Here is a 21,202-nt window from a genome sequence, read left to right as displayed (position 1 = left end):
CAGGCTCCCACCTTCATCCAAGCCTAGTTCTCTCCGGTCTGGGCCTTGAGCAGGTGGAAACCCATGGCTGCCAGATGCCCCTTGACCTCCCCGGGGTCCCCCAGTGACCAAAGGACAGCATGCACTGGGGGACAATAGGTACCACCCATAGCAAGACCAATCTCAGGGTAAACGTCTCAAAGCCACCCTCCCCCCACAGCCCACGTGGTCCCACCCCACCCACCCCCGCCCCACTGGCTACATGCTCAGGGCCACCGGTACTCAGACACAGCACCGTCCTGGGAAGGGGCCCCAAATGCCACTCAGCTTCATCTCACAGGTGACCAAGGCCTGCGGGGGAAAAGCCAGGCCAAGAATCCTGTTCTGACCCCACTCAACTCTTCCTGAGAGGGTTGATCTAGCAGCCTGAGGCCGCAGGGCCAGAGCCTGAACTTGACCCTTCCTTTGGGTCTTTATTGGTTTAATAAATCAGCAAACCGTGGTGAGCTGGCATTCTCTGGAAGGCCTGAGCATCTTTCTGGGGGACAGACTCCGGCTGCAGGCACACGGCCCACAGCTCTGGCACGGCCCCAGGCCCTGGCTGGAGCCCCCTCCCTGGGCCAGTTCCTGGAAGCCAGGTCCCTGGGCCTCGCTGGCTCCTCGCTGGGGCCCGGAGCATTCACGGAAGCTGCCCCCAGCCGTGGCCCCAAGACCGTGGAGGCTGCAGGACTCAGCTGCCAGCTCTGCAAGGGCCATGGCCCAGGCTCCCTGGGTTCGCTTCCAGCACTGGACCCAGGCTCCCCGGGGCCTGGCGTGTTTCCTGGCGGAGCTTCCTCAGGAAGCACAGCGAGCGACCCCATTTCCCTTCTTCCCAGAACTGGCAGGGAGCACAAAGAGGAATGGGCCTTCTCAAGCAGCCGGGGCCTCGAGGACAGCTCAGGGCAAGCCCGGCCCTGCCACACCTCAGTTCCCACAACTACAAACAGGGCCCCTGCCAAGGCCCCAAAGCCAGCCCCGCTGTGTCCTTCCTGCGGTCCCGAAACCTTCCAGAGAACAGCGAAGAGCTCACAGAGCCCGCGTTGTCTCTGAGCGCTCTTGTCACGGAGGCTAGGCCTGGACAAGGGGTAAGGGGCAGAGAAGTGGGGAGGGCAGCCTTCGGGCTGAGTGCTGACGCCGTCCACACCCGGTTGTTGGAAGGATGGAGGATCACGTAAAGCCTCCCTCCGTCCCCAGCACCACAGCGACGCCCAGGATACACGGGTGTTCCTGGCAGGTGGCTCGGGTCCCAGCTGGGCATCCGCCCCCTTCAGGAGCCCCTTGGGGGTGAGGACAGAAGACAGACAGAGGACGGCCCTATGCCCGAAGCAGCCTCGGTGAGAAATAGAGGCCGTGTGCCCTCGCGTGGTAATGGCAGGTAACCGGGGTGGTGCAGGAGGAGAGCATCCCCAGGCCGTGGCCTGCGGCCCGAGCTGTCCCTCCGCCTCCCTCCTCTCTCCTTTTCTCACGGAACCAGGGGCCCAGACCCTCACTTCATGCCACACATCCTCCATCTGCCCACGCAGGCTCCCTGCGGCTTTCACCACGATGCCCTCGGCGAGCCTGGTGGGCGGCCCCGCACCCTGTTCGTCATTCCCTGTCTTTCCATCGAAGCTCTCTCGCATGTCCCTTGAAGCCTAACAACAATCTACGCAAGTCTGGCTTGGTTCTGAGCTGGGCTGGAGGGATCCCAGCACGTGGTCTCCGGACTCGTTCTCACTGCGCTCCTAGGACGCATGGGGGCTGCGGGCGGAGCCGTGGCTGCCCCTCCCCCACCAGCCCCGGAGGCAGCAACCCCCCCCCCCATAGAGCTGTCACCTGGCAGATGGATGAGGCTGACCACCGCTTCCCACGCTTACTGGCCCAGATGCCCAGACCACAGAGCGTCTGCCAACGACCGTGGCCCATCTGGCCATCGGCCTGCTGATCTTGTTCTCTCTGGTTTGTAGGATTTCTTTATTTTTTATGCAACGGTCCTCTCGGTTCAAAGTGCTACAGACCCCTCTCCCCAGGGTATGGCTGGCTCCTCCATCTCCCTAAGGTGGTTTCGGTAAACGTGTTCATAAGTGGTCCACTTTCAGTGTGTCAATCCCATCCTCTGCGCTTAGAGCCCTCCGATCTGGTTTACGGACCCCCGACTCGGGGTCTGTAGAGACTCACCCGGGATGTTCTCCACCAGCCTGAGAGTGGAGGGCGGCGCGGCCCCTTCTCCTCACCTCTGCAAAGGTGATGGCTCCTCCCTCCTGGGGAGAAATTGGTCCTCGGCAGAGGGCCACCAGCAGGAGGTCTCCGGCTTCACTGCTGACTTCAGGACAGACCACAAGCTGCAAGGGACCCTGCTGCCCGCTGGCAGCTAGGGCTGGGGAAGGTTTGGGGCCGGTCACCCGTGGATGTGCGCTGGCCTCGGAGCTGGGGGTTTCAGCGGCCCCCTGTGGTCAGACTTGTGCAAAGGAAGTCCCTGCCTATCTCCCCCCACCCCCCGCAGTAAAACACACCTTCCCAACCACGGGGGTTCCGGCAGCCCCAGGCTTTGAGTTGTGACATTGTAGCCGGGAGCAGGGCGGGTACGATGGGGAGGAGACAGCTGTCAGCGAGCACCAGCAAGAGCGAGGTTGGCGGCCTCCACAGAGGACCCCCTCCCCACCCCACCGCAGCGACGGGCCAGGACGCCTGCCAAGGGTGGCACCACAGGGAGAGGCTGGCTGCATCAGTGCACGGTGCCCCATGGGCAGGCAGGTGCCCACCCCAGCCAGGCCGGGCACACACCACCATCTGGGTGTGCGTGCAGGATCCAGCTCGCTCACAGTCTTAGTAGGCTCTGGCTTCTGTGACAAACACCACAGACCAGGAGGCTCAAACAACAGTTCATTGTCCCCGTCCTGGAGTCGGAGTTCCAAGATCCAGGTGTGTGCAGGGCTGGATCCTCCCGAGGCCTGTCTCCCCGGCGCGTGGACGCCATGCTCTCCCCGAGTCCTCACACAGTCGCCCTCGGTGCGTGTCTGTGTCCTGATCTCCTCCTCTCTTGGGGACACGGCTCAGATTGCATGGGGGCCATCCCAGTGACCTCGTTCTACCTTAATCAACTCTCCAAAGGCCCCGTCTCCATATACGCACATCTTGAGGTGCTGGGGGCTAGAGCTCCAACATATGAATTTGGCGGACATGACAAAGTCCCTGTCACCAACATTTCCCGGGAGCTCTGTGCTGGGCACCGAGCAGCCCAGGGTCCATGCGCAGTCACCTTTAATGAAGACCAGACATCAGCTCCTTTTGGCTGAGTCCCCAAAGTGCAAGTTCACATTGGTGCCCAGAATGACAGGGCGGAGGGTGTCCAGGCACTGACGGTGTTGGAAATCCGGGGCTCTGTGGCCCCCTCGCTCCCCGCGGGGCTTCCTAGGCCCTTGTTTCTGTTCTCAGACGCAGCCCGCCCTGAGAGCCAGAGCAAATGCAATTTCAGCGGGCTTCCCCTGCCGGTTGCGGCCCGCACTGCTCCACTCTGCCTCCCACCGCGCATGAGCGGGCCTCCATAGGCACAGGCGGAGCAAGGGAGCAGCCTGTGGGGCCGCGCAGGCCGTGGCCGTGGCCCCTGCCCTTCTTCATTGCCCCTCCCAGCACGCGGGGTGCTGGTGCGAAGCCCGAGCGCAGCCGGGAGGCCCGTTTCCACCTTGTCCTCCTTGTGAGCCAGGCCTCCCTCCCCCCAGCCTCCCTGCGGCCTCACGGGGGTGAGCCCCACTAGCTCCAGGCGGGCTAGAGCATGGGCTCTGCTGCCCTGGCACTAAGCTCTGGGGGACAGTGTCCCTCTCGTTGCCCAGCAAAGCCAGGAAGCAGCCGTCCACCTGTGTGCTCTAGAGGAGACCCCCGAGAAGGGTTCAGCTGGGCTTTGGACAGAAAACCTGAGAAAGGCAGCATTCCTGGAAGGAGAACGGACAGGACAGAGTCCCCACACCCCACCCAACCGTGCACACGCACAGCTGTGGCCTGTGCCCACCCGAGGGGCCAGATGCCCAGACACCTGTGAAGTCCCCCTGGAAAGCCTCTCCTGTAAGCCCAGCAGGGAGGTGCTGGGGGCCCCCTGGAACGGCCTGCCCACCTGTGAGCAACTACAGTGTTCAAGTCACACTTCCAGAACCTTCTTCCTTTGTGTCTTCTAAGAAAGTCATTGTTGTCACTCCTAGTGGTAGGAGAGGAGGGGATGGTGGCCCTCTTCAAATATCAGAAACTCTGCCCAGTGTAGGAGGGGACAGATGGGTCTGCAGCGCCTGCCATAGTCAGGCACCCGCAAAGCAATCGGCACAGGAGAGGAAGGAGCCCAGGACCAGCTGTCTGCCGGGGATGCTCCACCAGCCTCCCCTAGAAGGCGCATGGGGTGGGTGCCGAATACACGGGCAGCTAATGTGCAGAGCCTGGGTGAGGCCCCACGGCAGAGAGGAGCCAGGGCAGGTGCGGCTCCAGCAGGGCACTCGGACCTGCCAGCCGTTCAGTCTACCGCCCTCCACAACCAAGCCCGTCCCTACTATGGCACGGAATGGACAGGTCTGGAGAGGCGACACAAGAGGGGGCTGTGGGAGGTGTCCCCAGATGGTGCAGCCCCATGATTAGGTGACCTGCCCCCTGGCAGGGTTCGCTCATCAAATATTTCCCGCATCTATGCGTCCCAGGCCTGTTCTCGGTCTGGCAGACCTCCAGGCCCCCTTCTCACACAGAGAAGGCAAAAGCCAAATCAGCAGCAAGAACCAGGCTGGCTGGGGCAGGCACCTATGGTGCTGGGGAGCAATGGGCCAGCACGACAGGTAGGCTCGGCACACCTGCTCCACGTGCCCTGGGACATCACGGAAAAAGTCGAAGCAAGGGGATTATGTGGCCAGGTTTATGCTTTTAAAAGATCCAGCTGGCTTGGCTGCTGGGTGGAGAACTCACTGGGCACGGGGGCCAGAGCTTCGTAAGATGAGGCGTACTGAGGAGGGAACCAAGAGCCTCGCTCTGGCCCTGATGGTGGCACATGCTCGGCCACACCTGCTTCTCGGCCAAATGCTGCCCCCGGCATCCGAGGGGTGCAGCCGTTCTTCCTGGCACCAGCCATCTGCCCGGGTGCAGCACAGAGCCCCCGAGCTGTTTCTCTCCTCGGGGTCCAGCTCTGCCAGGGGAGTATGGCAGTGGGCCGGCGGGCGAGGACTTGCAAGGGGGTGATGCCAACGCCGGCCACGGAGGGAGGTTTTCTAAGAAGGGAAGTGGGGCAGGCTGGGGCAAGCTCAGGGCCAGTATCCGCTGGTCAGAGTGGGGGTCCTAGAGCAGAGGAGCAGGAGTGCGGGTCAGGGCAGGCAGTGATGCCCCAGGGGACCAATCTTTCAGAGGGATGGCTCGGCCGAAGGTCTGGGTGAGATGGGTGGTAAGCAGGACTAGTGCTGGCTGGCCAGGAACCACGGCGGATGGTTTCGATGGCTGAGCCATGAAGAGGAAGCAGTGAAGGGGCGGGCCGCGTTCGGACAGAAGGTGCCAGAAAGAGATCTGTCAAGCAAGAGCTTTACCTCCCTGTGGGATTCCAGTCAACACAGACATAGGCACCCATGCCCCGGCCGGCCACAGGGGCTCCTGGGAGTAGGGCCCTTCCTCCTGCTCCCTCCTGCTCAGCGCCCAGCTGTCCACGCACCCCCGCCCACTCTCCAAGATGCCCCAGGCCACGACTGACACCCCCTCAACCTCCTCCAGCTCAGAGGCCCTGCCCAGGTGTGCAGGGCTGGGCAGAACTGAATCGGGGAACACGAGGTGGGGGGTCAGGACGTGGCCCTGAGATATTGCAATAGCCCTTCCTTGCCCAGCTCGGAACAGGTCTGCAATCCCACATGTGAGCCCAGAGGCCAGGACTAGGATGTTTACGCGCACACAGACTCGGCCCTCCCAACCATTTCCCAAGAAGGGATCCAACCTGAAGGAAAATTCTAGTAACCAGCTTTCTAGGAAGTGGCGGGAGGTGGGGTGGGGAGGACAATCTCCAGGAAGGACAGGGCTCAGGGAGCAGCTGGTCAAGGCAGTACATTGCTGGAACATTCTGCTGCCAGGGAGCAGGCAGGCCCTGGGTATCCTTGCTCAGACGGCACCCTTCGTGCCGGCCTTCTCTGCCCTCTGACCCCGAATGTCCTGAGGGCCTGATGCCTGTGTCCACCCCCAGCCAGGCTGTGCCATGGGCTGCTTCCCACCTGGCTGGACCAGCAGGAAAAGCGTTGTTGCCAAGGAGACTTTGCCAAGAAGGAATGGCCTTGTGGGCCCATTCTCGTCCCTCCTGTCACACCAATGCTGTCAGGGCGTGCTGGCCACAGCCCCCAGGCTGCCACATGAGAAGCGCAGGGCGGAGGGTTAGTCTTGTGCAGATTTTAGCTTCAGGAGTGTAAACTCTGTGGCAAGGTGACCTCCCTTTACTGGCCTGACCTCCCCAAAACGACACTCCCCCACAACATGGTATTACTGTATGGCACACAGCCTACGTAGGCCCAATAATTATCCCCCGAGACTCAGCCTCCCCAGAGCAGTCACTGGCCACGTTATAAAACGCAGCTCAGACATTGTCAGAGGCAGGAAGGAAAGGGGGACCCCGGCAGGAGACCAAATGCTGAGCCCAGAGTCCCATCCTGTTGCCCCGACTTCCCTCAGGACATCCTCCCCCCAGAGCCACCGCAGGCCAGCAGTACCACCAGCAGAGTGTGGCTGGGGGGCCCGGCCACCCCGGCCAGCCTCCCAGGAACCTGCGTCAGGACAGGCTCATCCAGCAGCATGACCTACCTCTGCTGGGCCACGTGTGCAGGAACGTCTGGGTCCCTACCTCCCATCTCTTGTGCTGAAGGCATGCTCAGGAAATGCAGATTGTAACAGGAGCCCAGACTAAATGCAATCAGGAAAAAATGAATCCTAGGACCAAAACCATGGGGCATGATTCAAAGTCAAAAGCGAAACTTGATTTGGGTTGGAACCCGCACCTGGGGTTTTTCTCTGGGGCCCTGCCCCTGCCCACCATGCTCCTCCGGCAGCTGATGATACTGTCAGGGTGAACCACGGTGGGATCGCGGAAGGACGAGGGCCCACAGAGGCCTGTCACTGTGGGAACGTGCTGTCCTCTGCGATGCAGTACTTGCCCAGGACCCCATTCTCCCTGCCTTCCGTGGTTCTGCTGGCCACGCTCTGGTTCCTGCCTGAGAAGGGAGGGCTGCATGCCCACCGTGAGCTGGCCGGCCAGCCGCAGGTCTGGGGCCACGAGACAGGCCTGCTGTTTGGTCCAGTACCTGTTTGCAGACTGCTGCGATGGGTAATGTGATCCCCACCCCTGGAAAGATACTACCTGCAGGTCTGTAAACAACAGAAACAGGATGAAATGTGGTGGGTGTTCTTGGTGTGCACATCCTTCGGTCCCTGGGAACCCTGAAGCACAAGTGTGCCCCCCCCACCCCCCACCCCCAGCCAGCAGCTGAAGCTGCACTGCCCGGCAGTCTGTTCTGGAAGAGGAACGTCCGGGAGCCACCACCCCCTCCCCGCCCCCCAGCTGGAGTGGTAGCCCCGAGCCCTCCCGGCACGGGAACACAGCTTCCTTCTGTGGAGAGTGGAGGCTGCCTCTCTGGAGCAGGGCAGAGCGTAGCCCAGAACTCAGTGCTCCAGAAGGACTTGGAAACAAGGAAGCACGTGCTGAGCAGGGCAGGGGCTGCGAATGAGTGGGAAAGTGAAGCCATCCGGCCGCCTGAAGTGCCATTGTGCCAGCCCTGTGGGTTCCGCCAGCCTGTCGTCTCTGGCCCGGGGATTAACATCGCGCAGATGATGTGTCTTGGCCCAGAATCCGTGTGACTAATTGCTCGACAAACAGGAAGGCTTTTCACCTGCCCAGAGCTCAGGCAGGGTTTCCTACCAGACGATAGCATCAGGAGCCCCAGGGTACAGGCAGTTTTGTTCCTTGCCGGGAGTCTCTCGTGCTGATGACGTCAACAGGGCATAAGGCAGTGCCCGGTCTGGATGGGTGCTGGTCAGCAGGCATCTGGGCCTCGAAGACAGGGACGCTCAACCCAAAGCCGGGGCGCTGGCCTGAAGAGAGGGCTTCTCTCCTGGAAATTTCCAGGAATGGGATTTTTTCCAGCACAGCAGAGAAAACAAGATAAGGTCATAGGACAATGGGGAGCAGAGGGAGCTGCAGAGAGGGTTCTGCCTCAGGTCCCCAGTCATTCTGTTGCTGGTTTTTTGTTTTTTTAAGATTTTTATTTATTTGAGAGAGCGTGCACACACGCAAGTGCGAGCAGGGAGGGGCAGAAGGGGAGGGAGCGAGAACCTGAAGCTGACTCTGTATTGAGCACAGAGCCCGACACGGGGCTCAATCCCATGACCCTGAGACCATGACCTGAGCCAAAACCAAGAGTTGGATGCTGAACTGACAGAGCCACCCAGGCCCCCCCTGTTGCTGGTTTTAAGAGCAAATGCAAGCCTGACGTGAGCCGGCCCCGGATAAGGAGGGAGTTTCAGGTTTGTCCTGCCAGGCTCAGAGACGGCTTCTGTCACCTGCCACCATCTCCTTAGGCCTAGCCAAATGTCGGACCACAAGTACACTTGGCAGGTACACAACCCCAGAAATGTGGGATGTAAATGCCTTCGGTGTCATTGGGAGTCCTGCACCCACACAAACCCCAGACTCCATCCAACATGGGGGCTCAAAATGAGGGGGAAAGGAGGAGACAAGTCCACTTCAAACCCTAGTCCAGCCCCCTCAGTGAGGGGCCATGTTTGCCCAGGAAAACCTTACTATGGACTTCCTTAGTTCCGGGCACGAAAGCTGGAACACAACATCAGACAGAAAATGATCACCCCTTTGTGACCAGTCTCTCCCATCAAGACACAGGTCAGGAAAGGCAGCACCAGGCCAGCCTCATGAGCAGTCCTCGGTGGCGCAGCCCTCTCCTCCCTGCTGTTTGCTTGACAATGTGGCCGAGGCCATGTCCTGAAGGACAAGCTCCCATGATGCTGCTGCTTCTGGATTTTTACTCTTTTACGTGCTTCCCTTGCACTCCTAGGAAGAAATGCACACACGGAGGCTTGGGTTTTCTTATTTGTAGCCAAACTCCCACCAGGGTTTCACAGGCTTGGCGAACAGACATAACAGGGTAACCAGCTGGACAAGAGCCAGGACACAGGCTCAGCAGTGAAGGAAGGCACGACGGACCCCCCACACACACACACGCCCGCTCACACACGCACACACAGGTGCACGCACGCATGCAAGATCTGTGCCCATATCCACTCACTGATGTCAGGGACGTCATTACAAAGGCTTGAACCATGTCCGCACCTGAGTCCGGCACCAAGTGTTTGGTGTGAGGGCAGGGCTTGTGGGAAGGTCCCGTGGTGGTGTCTATGTGGGAGGGAGGGAGGCGGCACGGGGCAGCTCAGCAGCAGGATCAGGTGCCACAGGAAAGTGGCAGTTGTGGTGCTGGCCGGAGGCATGCCCAGCCATCCAGGAGCTCCCATGCTCCGGATGAGGGTAAAGCCCAGAGCACGAGGACCCCAGGGGCCCAGGGCCTCCACCACCACCCTGGAAAGACCTCTCCCTCCTCACTCCCAGGGAGCCTGGACTGTGATAGAGTCAAGATGGGACAGAAGCAAGGAGATGCTGGGCCTCACAGTGGGGGGAGGGGGAGTCCAGTCCAGCGGTGCTGCCTCTTTCACCCAAGGGCAAACCTTCCACCAGAGGCAGGCAGGCAAGGCAACGCTTCTCAAAGGCACCGTCTTGCAGACCAGGAGGACCCGAGGAGAGAACCCCGGGGTCTTGCTCCCACACACCCCAGGCTGCTATCCTGGTGGGATCACAGTTCGGTGGGGGCAGAAGGCCCCGCCAGCCCCTGTGCCCAGCCAGAACCAAACAGAAAGCGCCTCTGACCAACAGGGATCCAGGCCACCATATGTACCCCTGCCCCCGCCCCCATAAGCAGGGGTACACGTAGGCGAGAACCTCATCCCCATGTGAGAAACAGCCTCCTACTCTCAGCTGGAGGAAGTAGGTTCAAATGCTACCATACCGCTCTAAGACTGCCCTGGCTGGGAGGCGGGCGGGGACACTGATTCATCGAGCAGAGGGCGACATGCCGAGTATGACACATCCAGGCAGGCAGTGTGCAATGTGTTTATAAAGATTGCCATGAAAACGGTTCACCTCAAAAAAGCAGCTTCGATGCATAAGAAGTGAGTTTCCGGTCTCTAGAAAATGCACATTTTGTGAGTTCTTTTTGCCAACGGGATGGCCTTGCTCCGCTCTGCCCTAAGTGGTGCCTTCAAGCTGCTGCTGTCCTTCATCTCGTCTCTGTGGGCACCTAAAGACAGGAAAGAAAAGCAAACCACCAGCCCTTCTGCACGGGGCCGCCTCTCCCTCTGTCCCCACCGCCTTGCCCAATCGGCCCTAACCCAGCCCAAGCCTGGCCTCCGGGAGCCGGCTCGGTGGCCGAGGGCAGGCAGGAATGTCTGTCACCCCCTGGCCCATTTGCCTCAGCTCTAGGGGATCTCAAACAAAGAATGACACAGAGAAATACTCCGTTTTCCCAGGCAAAGGTAAGACAGATTTCAGTGACCCCAAGAACAATCAGCTCCCTGAGACAGAAGGAAATAATTTTGTAAACTGATTTGCAGATACCGAACAGAATCTTTTAAAAATCAAAGTTTATAATATTGATGATGAATCTAGGTCTCTCCGTCGGTGTTATTCACCTGTTACCATGTGATCGGGCAGCTACAGGAGCCTGTCACGTATCCACATGTGCCATCCAAACGCCACTCGGGTGGGTGGGCAGAAGGTGTAACTGGTGGACATCCGCTGCTGTCCTCTACTTCCCTTACCTCCCTCCACGCCCTCAGGGGCCTACTGGTGGTGTCCAGAGCATGCTGGCCAGAGGGGGCCAGAGGAACTGAAACCACCGGTCACCAGAACTGCGAAAGCCCAAGAGCAGGACCAGACCCTGGTCTGGAGAAGGAGTGAGCACAGATGAGGATGGACGCACACCCAGAGGGGCGGAGGTGACGTCAGGCTGTGAGCACAGCTCTGCCGCTCAGGCAAGCAGCTCAACGGCCCTGGCTCGTCCCCTCCCTGCAGACAGCGAGGGTGAGGACTGAGCTGGAGCAACGTGGACACAAGCCCTGACTGCCACCAGGAAACCAGCCTCAGGGCCAATGTGCACGTGGGAGGCCTTGGCGTCTCACAGAAATCATGGTACTATCAATACCTGTCGGAGTGCCTCATCACAGGCCTGGCCCTACCCCAGGCCACGTGATTCTCACACCCAGGGCAAGGGGCCCCTTACCAGCCACTGGTGGGGTCCCCACAGATGCCAGAAATTATACAGGGGAGGACACGCAGGTGCTTCCATGCACGTCTGTGGAGAGAAGCTTACTGATCGGCTAAGCGCTCCAGGACGCCACCATCACTAAGAATCTCTGACCTGAGGTCTGCAGGCCGGGAGAGAGTGGACCCGGGACAGCTGAGGGGCTGATGGTGCAGGTGACTGAGAGCGGGGCTGGCACTGAGTGGGCTCTCCTCCTGCCCACAGGGACACGTCACCTCCGCCTCACCCGTGCTCTGCATGACACACGTGAGCGGCAGCGAGTCGGGGGCAGGGTTGTGGGGGGAACAGGTACCTGCCTGGGGAGGCCTGTGTCTCACCGGGCTTGGTATCGGGAACTCTGGAGGCTTACAGTGGTAGGGCTGGCAGGTGACCCCTCGGCTCAAGTCAGAGAGTGTGGCCACCTACTGATGCCAAAACCAAAATCTATTTTCTTTACATTTTGAAAGGAAAATCAGATATTGCTCCTGCCCCCAACTGTCCAACAATACGCCATCACACAGAGCAAACCATGATGTCTGCCCAGGGCTTGTATGCATACACTCCCTGCCATCTCCAAACTCACCCCAAACAAGTGCTCCAGGGCCCTTGCACCCACTCCTCCTGCTCCCTGGACTCTTCCCTCAGATGTCCAAGAGTAACTGTTTGCATAAAACCATTTATTCTAAGAACCTGAGCCACAAATATGCCTTCAATTAAAAACTATAATAAACTATATGACCAAGAGTCCTTTTTTTTTAAGTCTTTTTGGGCTAATATGTTCTAAGGATATTAAATATGCATTCTTGGGGGGAAACTAGCAGCTGAGGGAGCTCCAACTGGAATGACTTAAAATCCTTACAATAAAAGCTACTCATGAAAAACACCAAAGATTTCTAAAATATAATGAGTATAATATACATGAATCTTTGTGTTTTGAAAATCATACTTGTAATAATATTTCCAAATGACAATCACAAAATTCAACACATGGTTGGGAAAACTGGAAATCCACAGGCAAAATCATGAAGTTGGACCCTTACACACCATATCCAAAAATTCAAAATGGATCGACCTAAAGTGCAGAGAGAAAACAAAAAAACTCTTAGAACAAAACATAGGGGAAAATCTTCATGACCACAAATTTGGCAATGATTTCTTAGATATGATATCAAAAGCACATGCAACAAAAGAAAAACAGATTAAGTTAGACTTGATACAAATTTAACTCTTCTACATCAAGGGACACTATGAACAGAGTGAAAAGACAACCCACAGAATGGAGTGAATATTTGCAAATCACCTCTCTGATAAGGGATTGGTATCCAGAATATATAAAGAGCTTCTGGAACTCAACAAGAAGAAGCAAACAACCCAATTCGAAAATAGATAAAAGACGTGAACAGACATTTCTCCAAAGGAGATATGCAATGGCCCATAAGCACGTGACAAGATGCTCAACAACACAAATCAAAAGCACAATGAGATACCACCTCACACCCATAAAGATGGCTCCAGTAAAAACAGAAAATAAGCAGAGCTGGCAGGGACATGGAGAAACAGGAGTCCTCGTGCAGGGACGCTGGTGGGAACACAAAATTGTGCAGCTGTTGTGGAAAACAGTTTGTCAGTTCCTCCAACAGTTAAACACAGGACTACCATGTGATACAGCAGTTTCACATTTGAGTGTACAGCCAGCAGTCGTGAAAGCAGAGATGCAGACAGACACTCGTGCACCAGTATTCGCTACAGCATTACGCAGTCAGGAGGTGGAAACAGCCCAAGTGTCCATCAGCAGATAAACAAAATATGGCGCAGGCATACCTGGTTTTGCACTTTGCTCACAGATACTGCCTTTTTTTTAAAAACAAATTGAACGTTTATGTCCTCCAAGTCTATCGGCACTATATTTCCAACAGCATTTGCTCATTTCACGTCCCTGTGTCACATTTTGGTAATTCTTGCAATATTCCACACTTTTTCATTCTTACTACACTGGTTATGGTGATCTGTGACCAGTGAGGCTTGATGTGACTTCTGCAGCTGTTTGGGGTGCCCTGACTGCACCTATATAAGACGACAAACTTAACTGGTAAGTGTCGTGTGCGTTCTGACTCTCCACCGACTGGCTGTTCCCCCACCTCTCCCTCTCTCCTCAGGCCTCCCTGTTCCCTGAGACACGATACTGAAATCAGATCCATTAATAATCCTGCAATGGCCTCTGAGTGTTCAAATGAAAGGAAGAGTTGAACGTCTCTCACGTTGAATCAAAAGCTAGAAATGATTAAGCTTAGTAAGGAAGGCATGTCAAAAGCTGAGATAGGCCAAAAGCTAGGCCTCCCTCTTGCACCAAACAGCCAAATGGCAAATGCAAAGAAAAGTTCTTGAAGGAAATCACTAGTGCTACTCCAGTGAACACACAAATGGTAAGAAAGTGAAATAGTCTTACTGCTGATGTGGAGAAAGTTTGAGTGGTCTGGACAGAAGGCCAAACCAGCCCCAGCATTCCCTTAAACCAAAGCCTCCTCCAGAGCAAGATCCTAACTCTCTTCAATTCTGTGAAGGCTGAGAGGTGAGGAAGCTAGCAGAGGTGGGTTCGTGAGGTTTAAGGAGAGAAGACGTCTCCGTAACATAAAAGTGCCAGGTGAGGTTACAAGTGCTGTCATAGAAGCTGCAGCAAGTTCTCCAGAAATTCCAGCTAAGATCATCCATGAAGGCGTCTCCACAATAGGCTTTCAATGTAGTAAAGTCTTGCAGACGAAGGAGATGCCATCCAGGACTTTCATAGCTGGAGAGGAAAAGTCAGTGCCCAGCTTCAAAGCTTCAAAGGACAGGCTGATTCTTGTCAGAGGCGAATGGTGAATTTCATTGGCAGCCAATGCTCACTGACCATTCTGAAAATCCTAGGGCCCTGAGCAATTATGCCTACTAACTCTACTCTGCCTATGCTCTGTCAATGGAACAACAAAGCCTGGATGGCAATCCATCTGTTTACAACATGGCTTACTGAATGTAGTAAGCCCATTGCTGAGACCTACTGCTCAGAAAAAAAGATTCCTTTCAAAATGTGACTGCTCACTGAAAGTGCCCTGGTCCCCCAAGGGCTCTGGTGGAGATGGACAATGAGAAGAATGTTTTCATACCTGCCATCGCAAAATCCATTCTCACAGCCCATGGGTCATTTCAACTTTCCAGTCTTATTATTTAAGAAATCCATTTCATAAGGTACAGCTGCCATGGATAGTGATTTCTCTGATGGATCTGGGCAAAACGAAATGAAACCTTCTGGGAAGGATTCCTGTTCTAGATGCCATTAAGAACATTTGTGATTCATGGGAAGAGGTCAGGATATCAACATGAACAGGAGTTTGGAAGAAGTTGATTCCAGCCCTCGTGGAGAACTTTGGGGGTTCAAGACTTCAGTGGGGGAAATCACTGCAGATGTGGTGGAAATAGCAGGAGAACTAGGATTAGAAGTGGGGCCTGAAACTCTGAAAAACAAACTGAGGGTTTTAGAGGGGAGAGGGGTGGGGGGATTGGTTAGCCCGGTGATGGGTATTAAAGAGGGCACGTTCTGCATGGAGCACTGGGTGTTATCCACAAACAATGAATCATGGAACATACATCAAAAACTAATGATGTAATGTAAGGTGATTAACATAATAAAAAAATAAAAAATAAATAAATAAAGGAAAAAAGAAAAAAAAGAAGTGGGGCCTGAAGATGGGACTGAGATGCTGCAATCTCTGCATCAAACTTGATCAGATGAGGAGCTGCTTCTCATGGGTGAGCAAAGAAGTGGTTTCTTGAGATGGGATCCACTCCTGGTGAAGGTGCTATAAAGATTGTTGGAATGACAACAAAGGATTTGGGATATTAAACACACTTAAGTTGATACAGCAGCAGCAGAATTTGAGAAGTTCTCCTGCGGGTCAAATGCTATCAAACAGCATCACATGCTACAGAGAAATCGCTCATGAAAGGAAGAGTGGATGGATGTGGCAAGCGTCATTACTGGTTTATTCTAAGAGGTTGCCACGGCCTCCCCAGCCTTCAGCAGCCACCACCCTGAGCAGTCAGCAGCCGTCAACATCGAGGGGAGACCTTCCACCAGCAAAAAGATCACAACTTCCTGAAAGCTCAGATGATGGTTAGCATTTTCTAGCAATAAAGTATTTCATAATGAAGGCATATACATTGTGTTTTTTAGACACGTAATAGGGAGACCAGAACAGTAGACTCACTTCATTGCCATATCCGCTTTGTTGTGGGGTATCTGGAACTGAACCTGCAATATCGCTGGGGTGTGCCTGTATGTAGATACGATGGAATGTTATTTAGCCATAAAAAGGAATGAAACTGACACATGATACAACACGGCTGAACCTTGAAGACTTTACACTAAGTTAAATAAGCTGGACCTGGAAGGGCAAATATTTTACGATTCCACTTACAAGAGGTACGTAGAACAATCAAATTCATAGGCAGAAGTAGAACGGAGGATACCGGGGGCTGGGAGGAGGGCAGCTGGGGAATGAGGAGATCTTGTTTAATGGGTACAGAGTTTCTGTTTGGTATGATAGAAAGTTCTGGACATAGACATTGGTGAATGTACTTAATGCCACTGAATTCCACACTTATTCTACCTCTGGAGACAATTCTAAATGTGCACACTCTCAGAGCAGAGGGACAGCTATGAGCACGACAGACGAGTTCTGTGAAGATGCAGGCGTACCAGCTGTCTCTTGACCTCCCCACCTGAGTCTGGCTTGGAAAAGTATCAAAGAGCTTCTGCTGGGTTCGTCACTCTGCCTTCTGAGCCCGCATCCTCCCTACAGGGTGCTGTATTCTCTACTGTGTCCCCTATTACACCGGGACCTGCACCCAAGGCCCTACTGTGGTCAGGAGTCAGCGTCCTCATCGTAGGAGAAAACAGAGCAAACTCTGTCTTCAAGACTTCTCAGGAAATTACTAAGTCTACAAAAGTATTTGTATCAACCTTTTCCATTCACATTAATGTCATGGCAGCAGAGCTCATGGCAGGCCTGGTACAACCAGTACAATAGGCATATTTACAGCTCTCACCAACACCCTGCTTTGTCCCTGGTCCGACAGCCAGCCTTGCACTGGTTTCAAGCCCCAGACTTGCGATGCTCTGCTTGGTACTCTAATTAATTTTAAAGACCTCTGAACTAAGGAGAAGGCATGGGGCTACATCATATCCGGGATGAGGACTTCTCAACCCCACTCAGCACCATGTGCAGACCCAGCTATGGAGAGCCATCCTCAAAGCTGCAGTATGGGTCTGCTTCTGAATGAGGGTCTCCCAGCTCCGTGAGCAAGAGGGCAGCTCTGAGCACCCTCGGGGGCAGGGCAGGGCAGTGTGAGGCCTGGCGGCTGGCCTGGCAGTCTCCATGCCTTTACAGACAAACTGACAGCACCAAGGAGAAAGAATAGTGCCTCAACTTAACATAAGAGGAATTCTTTAAAAAACAAATTTAGGGGCACCTGGGTGGCTCAGTTGTTAAGCGTCTGCCTTCAGCTCAGGTCATGATCCTGGGGTCCTGGGATCGAGACCCACATCGGGCTCCCTGCTCCGCGGGAAGCCTGCTTCTCCCTCTCCCACTCCCCCTGCTTGTGTTCCTGCTCTCACTATCTCTGTCAAATAAATAAAATCTTTAAAAAAATAAATTTAGGGCGCCTGGGTGGCTCAGTTGGTTAAGCGACTGCCTTCGGCTCAGGTCATGATCCTGAAGTCCCTGGATCGAGTCCCGCATCGGGCTCCCTGCTCGGCAGGGAGTCTGCTTCTCCCTCTGACCCTCTCCCCTCTCATGTGCTCGCTCTCTCTCATTCTCTCTCTCTCTCTCAAATAAATAATAAATAAAATCTTGAAAAAAATTAATAAATAAAATAAATTTAAAAATACATGTGCCATTTTACTGCTTTTGTTTCTGATTTTAAATTTACAAGAGACCCCAAACACTGCCTAGCACATGCTTTTATTCATACTTCGTTAGAACTCATGTGTCTCCTTGACTTTCACATGAGAAACAGTAATATTAGAAAGGCTAAGCCATACCTTAAAACTGGCCATAAGTACTTTTCCTATGATATATGCTCGAAACATGCATTTGTCATGTGTTTTTCCCTGAAGGAGTTGTCATGAGGACTCTTGCTATCCCTATAGCACTTCATAATTAGGAGGAAATAAAGTATCCTTCTTCATCACATCCATCTACTAATTAGCCAAACTACATAAAACATGCTTTGGCCCAGCGCCGTGTCTCTCTACGCTGCAGACCCCATCTTTGGCAGGAAAAGACCCTGCATTCTAGAGGCAGCACAAGCTAATTTACACTAGTTTATCTCCTGTCACCTTATCAAATACCCAAAAAGAAAATACCATGTTAGAAAAAGTACAAACACACAACATCCTCAATTTTATTCACCAATAGTCAGACCTACAGAACCACAGCCCACAGATGGACTGACTTCTGCACCCATGAATTGCAAATTGCCTCTTCTAACAACAGCTCCCTGGCTCTGATGAGCTGGTAGTGTTCCACAATCTGTCGGCTCCTGAGATTCAGCCCCGCACCTTCCTCCATGCCCGTGGCTTCAGCTTCAGCCATAAACCTCACGTTGCCTATAAAATCGACTTCAGAGAAAAATGAAGTTCTTCTAACATGCCCCACAGCAGACACGGGTTATAAACATACATGAGGCCGCCACCATCAGGGACCGTCAGCACCTCCCTTCACCCGAGAGGTGCCCAGAGCCTGAGCCCCCGCAGCGTCACTACGAGGGAAGCAGCGCAAGAAAGGAGCAAACACGCTCCCTGATGCGACTTTACGGGGTGACCTGGATGGAACTTCCACTCTCACGCGCACGGTGTCTGTGAGAAATGAAGTGTGTCCTCCCGTGCGCTCTGTCAGCGGCCCGGGCACAGCTGAGAAGGATCTACGTGCTGTGGGGACCCTGGGACACACTGGCAGACGTCATTTGAAGAACTTCACCCAACGGCATGGGCTCTCGTCTAGGAGGCCCTTTTCATGGTATTTCTTATAAGAAAAGCGGGACTTCTGAGTGTATAGTCAAGTGCCCAGAACAACGTAAAGAGAGTTTTTTCTACCGACCAAGTAACTGCATTATAATATACGACTTCCTAATACCGAGTTTATAACATTTCAGAAAAGAGTAGTTGTGCACATCAATGACTCTTCTGGCTTTCTTTATTCAAAAATAAAACAGGCACAAAAAAAACCAGAACTAAAATGTCCAATGTCACCTGAAATAGCAGGTTCACCAAAAGGTTTAAAGGTAAACTTGCATTTTAGGGTATTAATTATAATTACTAGAGAGAGAATGAATTGTTTTTCAAAACATGTATCTCAGGAAAATGCTGACCAATGGGGCAGGTGGTTATTTCATCCCCTTTGTGCAGAGGAACCCACAGGTCTCGAAAGTCTCCCGAGCAGCAGAAGCCGCTCGAAGGCGGCCCTCTTCCAGGTATAGGACATGGGCCTTTCCAGAAGGATGGAGTCTTCCTCAGGCTGCCCCTTGGCCAGGCTAACCAGCCACCCACAGGTACTTTCGCTTCCAGGGGAAAGTTGTGTGGATACATATGCATTCACGTTCCTCTCGAGGCACTCACATTCTACCATCTATAACAGATGGTGCACGGTGATGGTTTTGGAACACAAAGTGGGGGCCTGGGGGAGGGGAAAGGACACACCAAGTGCCCCTACGCATCATGCTCCAGGGCGCGGAGGTCCTCCAGGAGTTCCTGGGCCACGGTCTGCAGGTGAGGGTTGCGGCTCTTGGCCATGGCCAGGATGCGCTTCAGGGGCAGGGAGCTCTGGAACTCGGAGGCCGACTTGGAGAAGATTTCTGGCTCCAGGACCACAGACTGGACGAGTCGCAGTGCATGAAGACACACCTCTGCGTCTGGGTCTGGGGGAGAGAGGGAACACTTCTGGTTAGAATGAGACTCTACAGGAACAGTGGCAAAGTCTATCCCTCGAGAGCTCTCGGCCTTTCTGAATGACAGGTCTGACTGTTCAGTAACTACCAGCTGACTGAGAAACAGTGTCACTTCTTGAGGTAAAAGCTTAGCTCCTAAGAGTGACGCAACAAAACTCAATGACCACTGATTTAGTGACATCCATCTTCAAATATTACTCACAATCAGATAATTTTAAGATGCTGAACTAAAAATATGAGGCCTTCATGTTGTTTGCTCCAACTCTGTCCACACAGGATTGTTTTAAGAAGTAGCGCTCCATCTGTACTGCAAGCACACCAGTCCTCAGAGGACACGTACGGGTACGCAGCTCTCCAGGGCCCCCAGGCTCCCCAGAGTCACAGGCTGCAGGATGCACAGTGTTGCCATGTCCCTGAGGAGTCCCCTCCAGAGTTACAGAACCTGGTGCCCTGCACGCACGGTGGCACCACTAAAACACAGCTAGACACAAACAGCCCAACGCAAAGCTGCATTCTAAACTAGGAGGGATCCAACTCTCCTTACTACTTACTCGTCCCTAGGGGAAACTCTAGTACGCCATCGATCCACTTCTTTTTTTTTTTTTTTTTTAATATTTTATTTGACAGAAACACAGTGAGAGAGGGAACACAAGTAGGGGAGAGGGAGAAGCAGGCCTCCCGCCGAGCAGGGAGCCTCATGTGGGGCTCGATCCCAGGACCCCGGGATCATGACCTGGGCCGAAGGCAGACGCTTAACGACTGAGCCACCCGGGCGCCCCCATCGATCCACTTCTTGATTGAATGTCGTAATTCCAACCAGGCTCAAAATCGGTACCTCTTTCTTAGCACTACACTTAAACCTTTTAAGAAGTAAGTAGGATTGCAAGAGCAGACTAAATAAGTCCTCAGTGAGAACTGCCACACACTAAGGCTGCCCAGAGGCTCTTGCTGTTGACCCAGGGCCCCCAGGGCCCAGTGAAGACTGCTGCACTCTGTCCAGGAGGGAGGGCAGGACATCCTGGGCCTGGATCATTAGAATCCTCCTACTTTGGGGGAGGAGGGGGCAACTTTCCCCAGTACGGGCCTGCCAAAGACCTGGTGCAGAGTGTGGCTGCCACAGGGAGGAGGACAGGATCACCAGGAAGGCCCCACCACCCAGACAAAGATGGACAGGAGCTGGACCAAAACACCAAAGAACTCCCTTTGTCCTCCAGCATCAGCCCAGCAAACTTCCAGCAGCCAATAAGAGCAGTCTACAGCTGGGAAAGGAGCAAAAGGAAGGAAGGAAGGAGACCCCCCGAACACAGACGCAAAGGGAAGGCCAACATCTAAGGGTGGAACAGGGCACTGAGGAAGACTCTCGGGCAGCTCGGCCCTCACCCTCACTTAGCACAAGGAGAAGTGAGGCATTTGAAGCCTGTGGGTACACAGGAGGCAAGCACAGCAGCACCAAACCCACACCCATCCCATCCCGCACTGACAGCCCGGCAGAAGAAGAGGCTTGGCCATGTCCACAGGTGCACACCAGCTACCTCATTCTCTGCTGCAGAGGCTGGTTACACTACGGCCCAGAGACCAAACGTAGCCCAGGAAACATTTCTGTATAGGCTGTAAGCTAAGAGTGATTTTTATATTTTAAAGGGATAGTTTTTAAAAAAGAGAGAGGGGGGAGAAGAATATGCAGCAGAAACCATACATGGCCCTAAAGATATTTACTATCCAGCCCATTACAGAAGAAGTTTGCTCTATTGCCCTGCACACAATGTCTAACATTCAATCAGAAATTACAACAAAGCAAGGGAAACAAAAGGCCCACGGTGGAGTAATAAAGTAATCAACAGAGCCAGGCTCCGAGATGACCCAGCTACAAGAACAAC

At 54.2% G+C, this 21,202-nt stretch overlaps 1 protein-coding gene and 1 long non-coding RNA gene across 4 annotated transcripts in view; one reads left to right on the top strand and one right to left on the bottom strand.

Moving 5' to 3' along the window:
• The first annotated feature begins 689 nt into the window (after positions 1-689).
• Positions 690-2,922, top strand: LOC129045436 (uncharacterized). Its single transcript, XR_008505182.2, has 3 exons — positions 690-1,103; positions 1,213-1,352; positions 1,542-2,922. It is a non-coding gene; the product is annotated as an uncharacterized LOC129045436 (long non-coding RNA).
• Positions 2,923-17,772: 14,850 nt separating this feature from the next.
• HSF2BP (heat shock transcription factor 2 binding protein) overlaps positions 17,773-21,202 on the bottom strand; it is a 100,307-nt gene continuing 96,877 nt past the window's right edge. For 2 of the 3 annotated variants that reach the window (XM_064578243.1, XM_064578246.1), the window contains one exon: positions 17,773-19,295. In XM_064578243.1, coding sequence (XP_064434313.1) covers positions 19,087-19,295 — 209 coding nt within the window. In that variant the 3' untranslated portion in view covers positions 17,773-19,086. The remainder of the gene's footprint in view (positions 19,296-21,202) is intronic. The other variant, XR_010407385.1, reaches the window with a different exon arrangement.

The sequence above is a fragment of the Mirounga angustirostris genome, unplaced genomic scaffold (assembly GCF_029215605.1).
Source record: "Mirounga angustirostris isolate CCGP_5_RB_7025 unplaced genomic scaffold, mMirAng1.0.hap1 SCAF_1, whole genome shotgun sequence".
In the NCBI taxonomy this organism is placed as follows: Eukaryota; Metazoa; Chordata; class Mammalia; order Carnivora; family Phocidae; genus Mirounga; species Mirounga angustirostris.
This window is presented reverse-complemented; position numbering and strand designations above follow the sequence as displayed.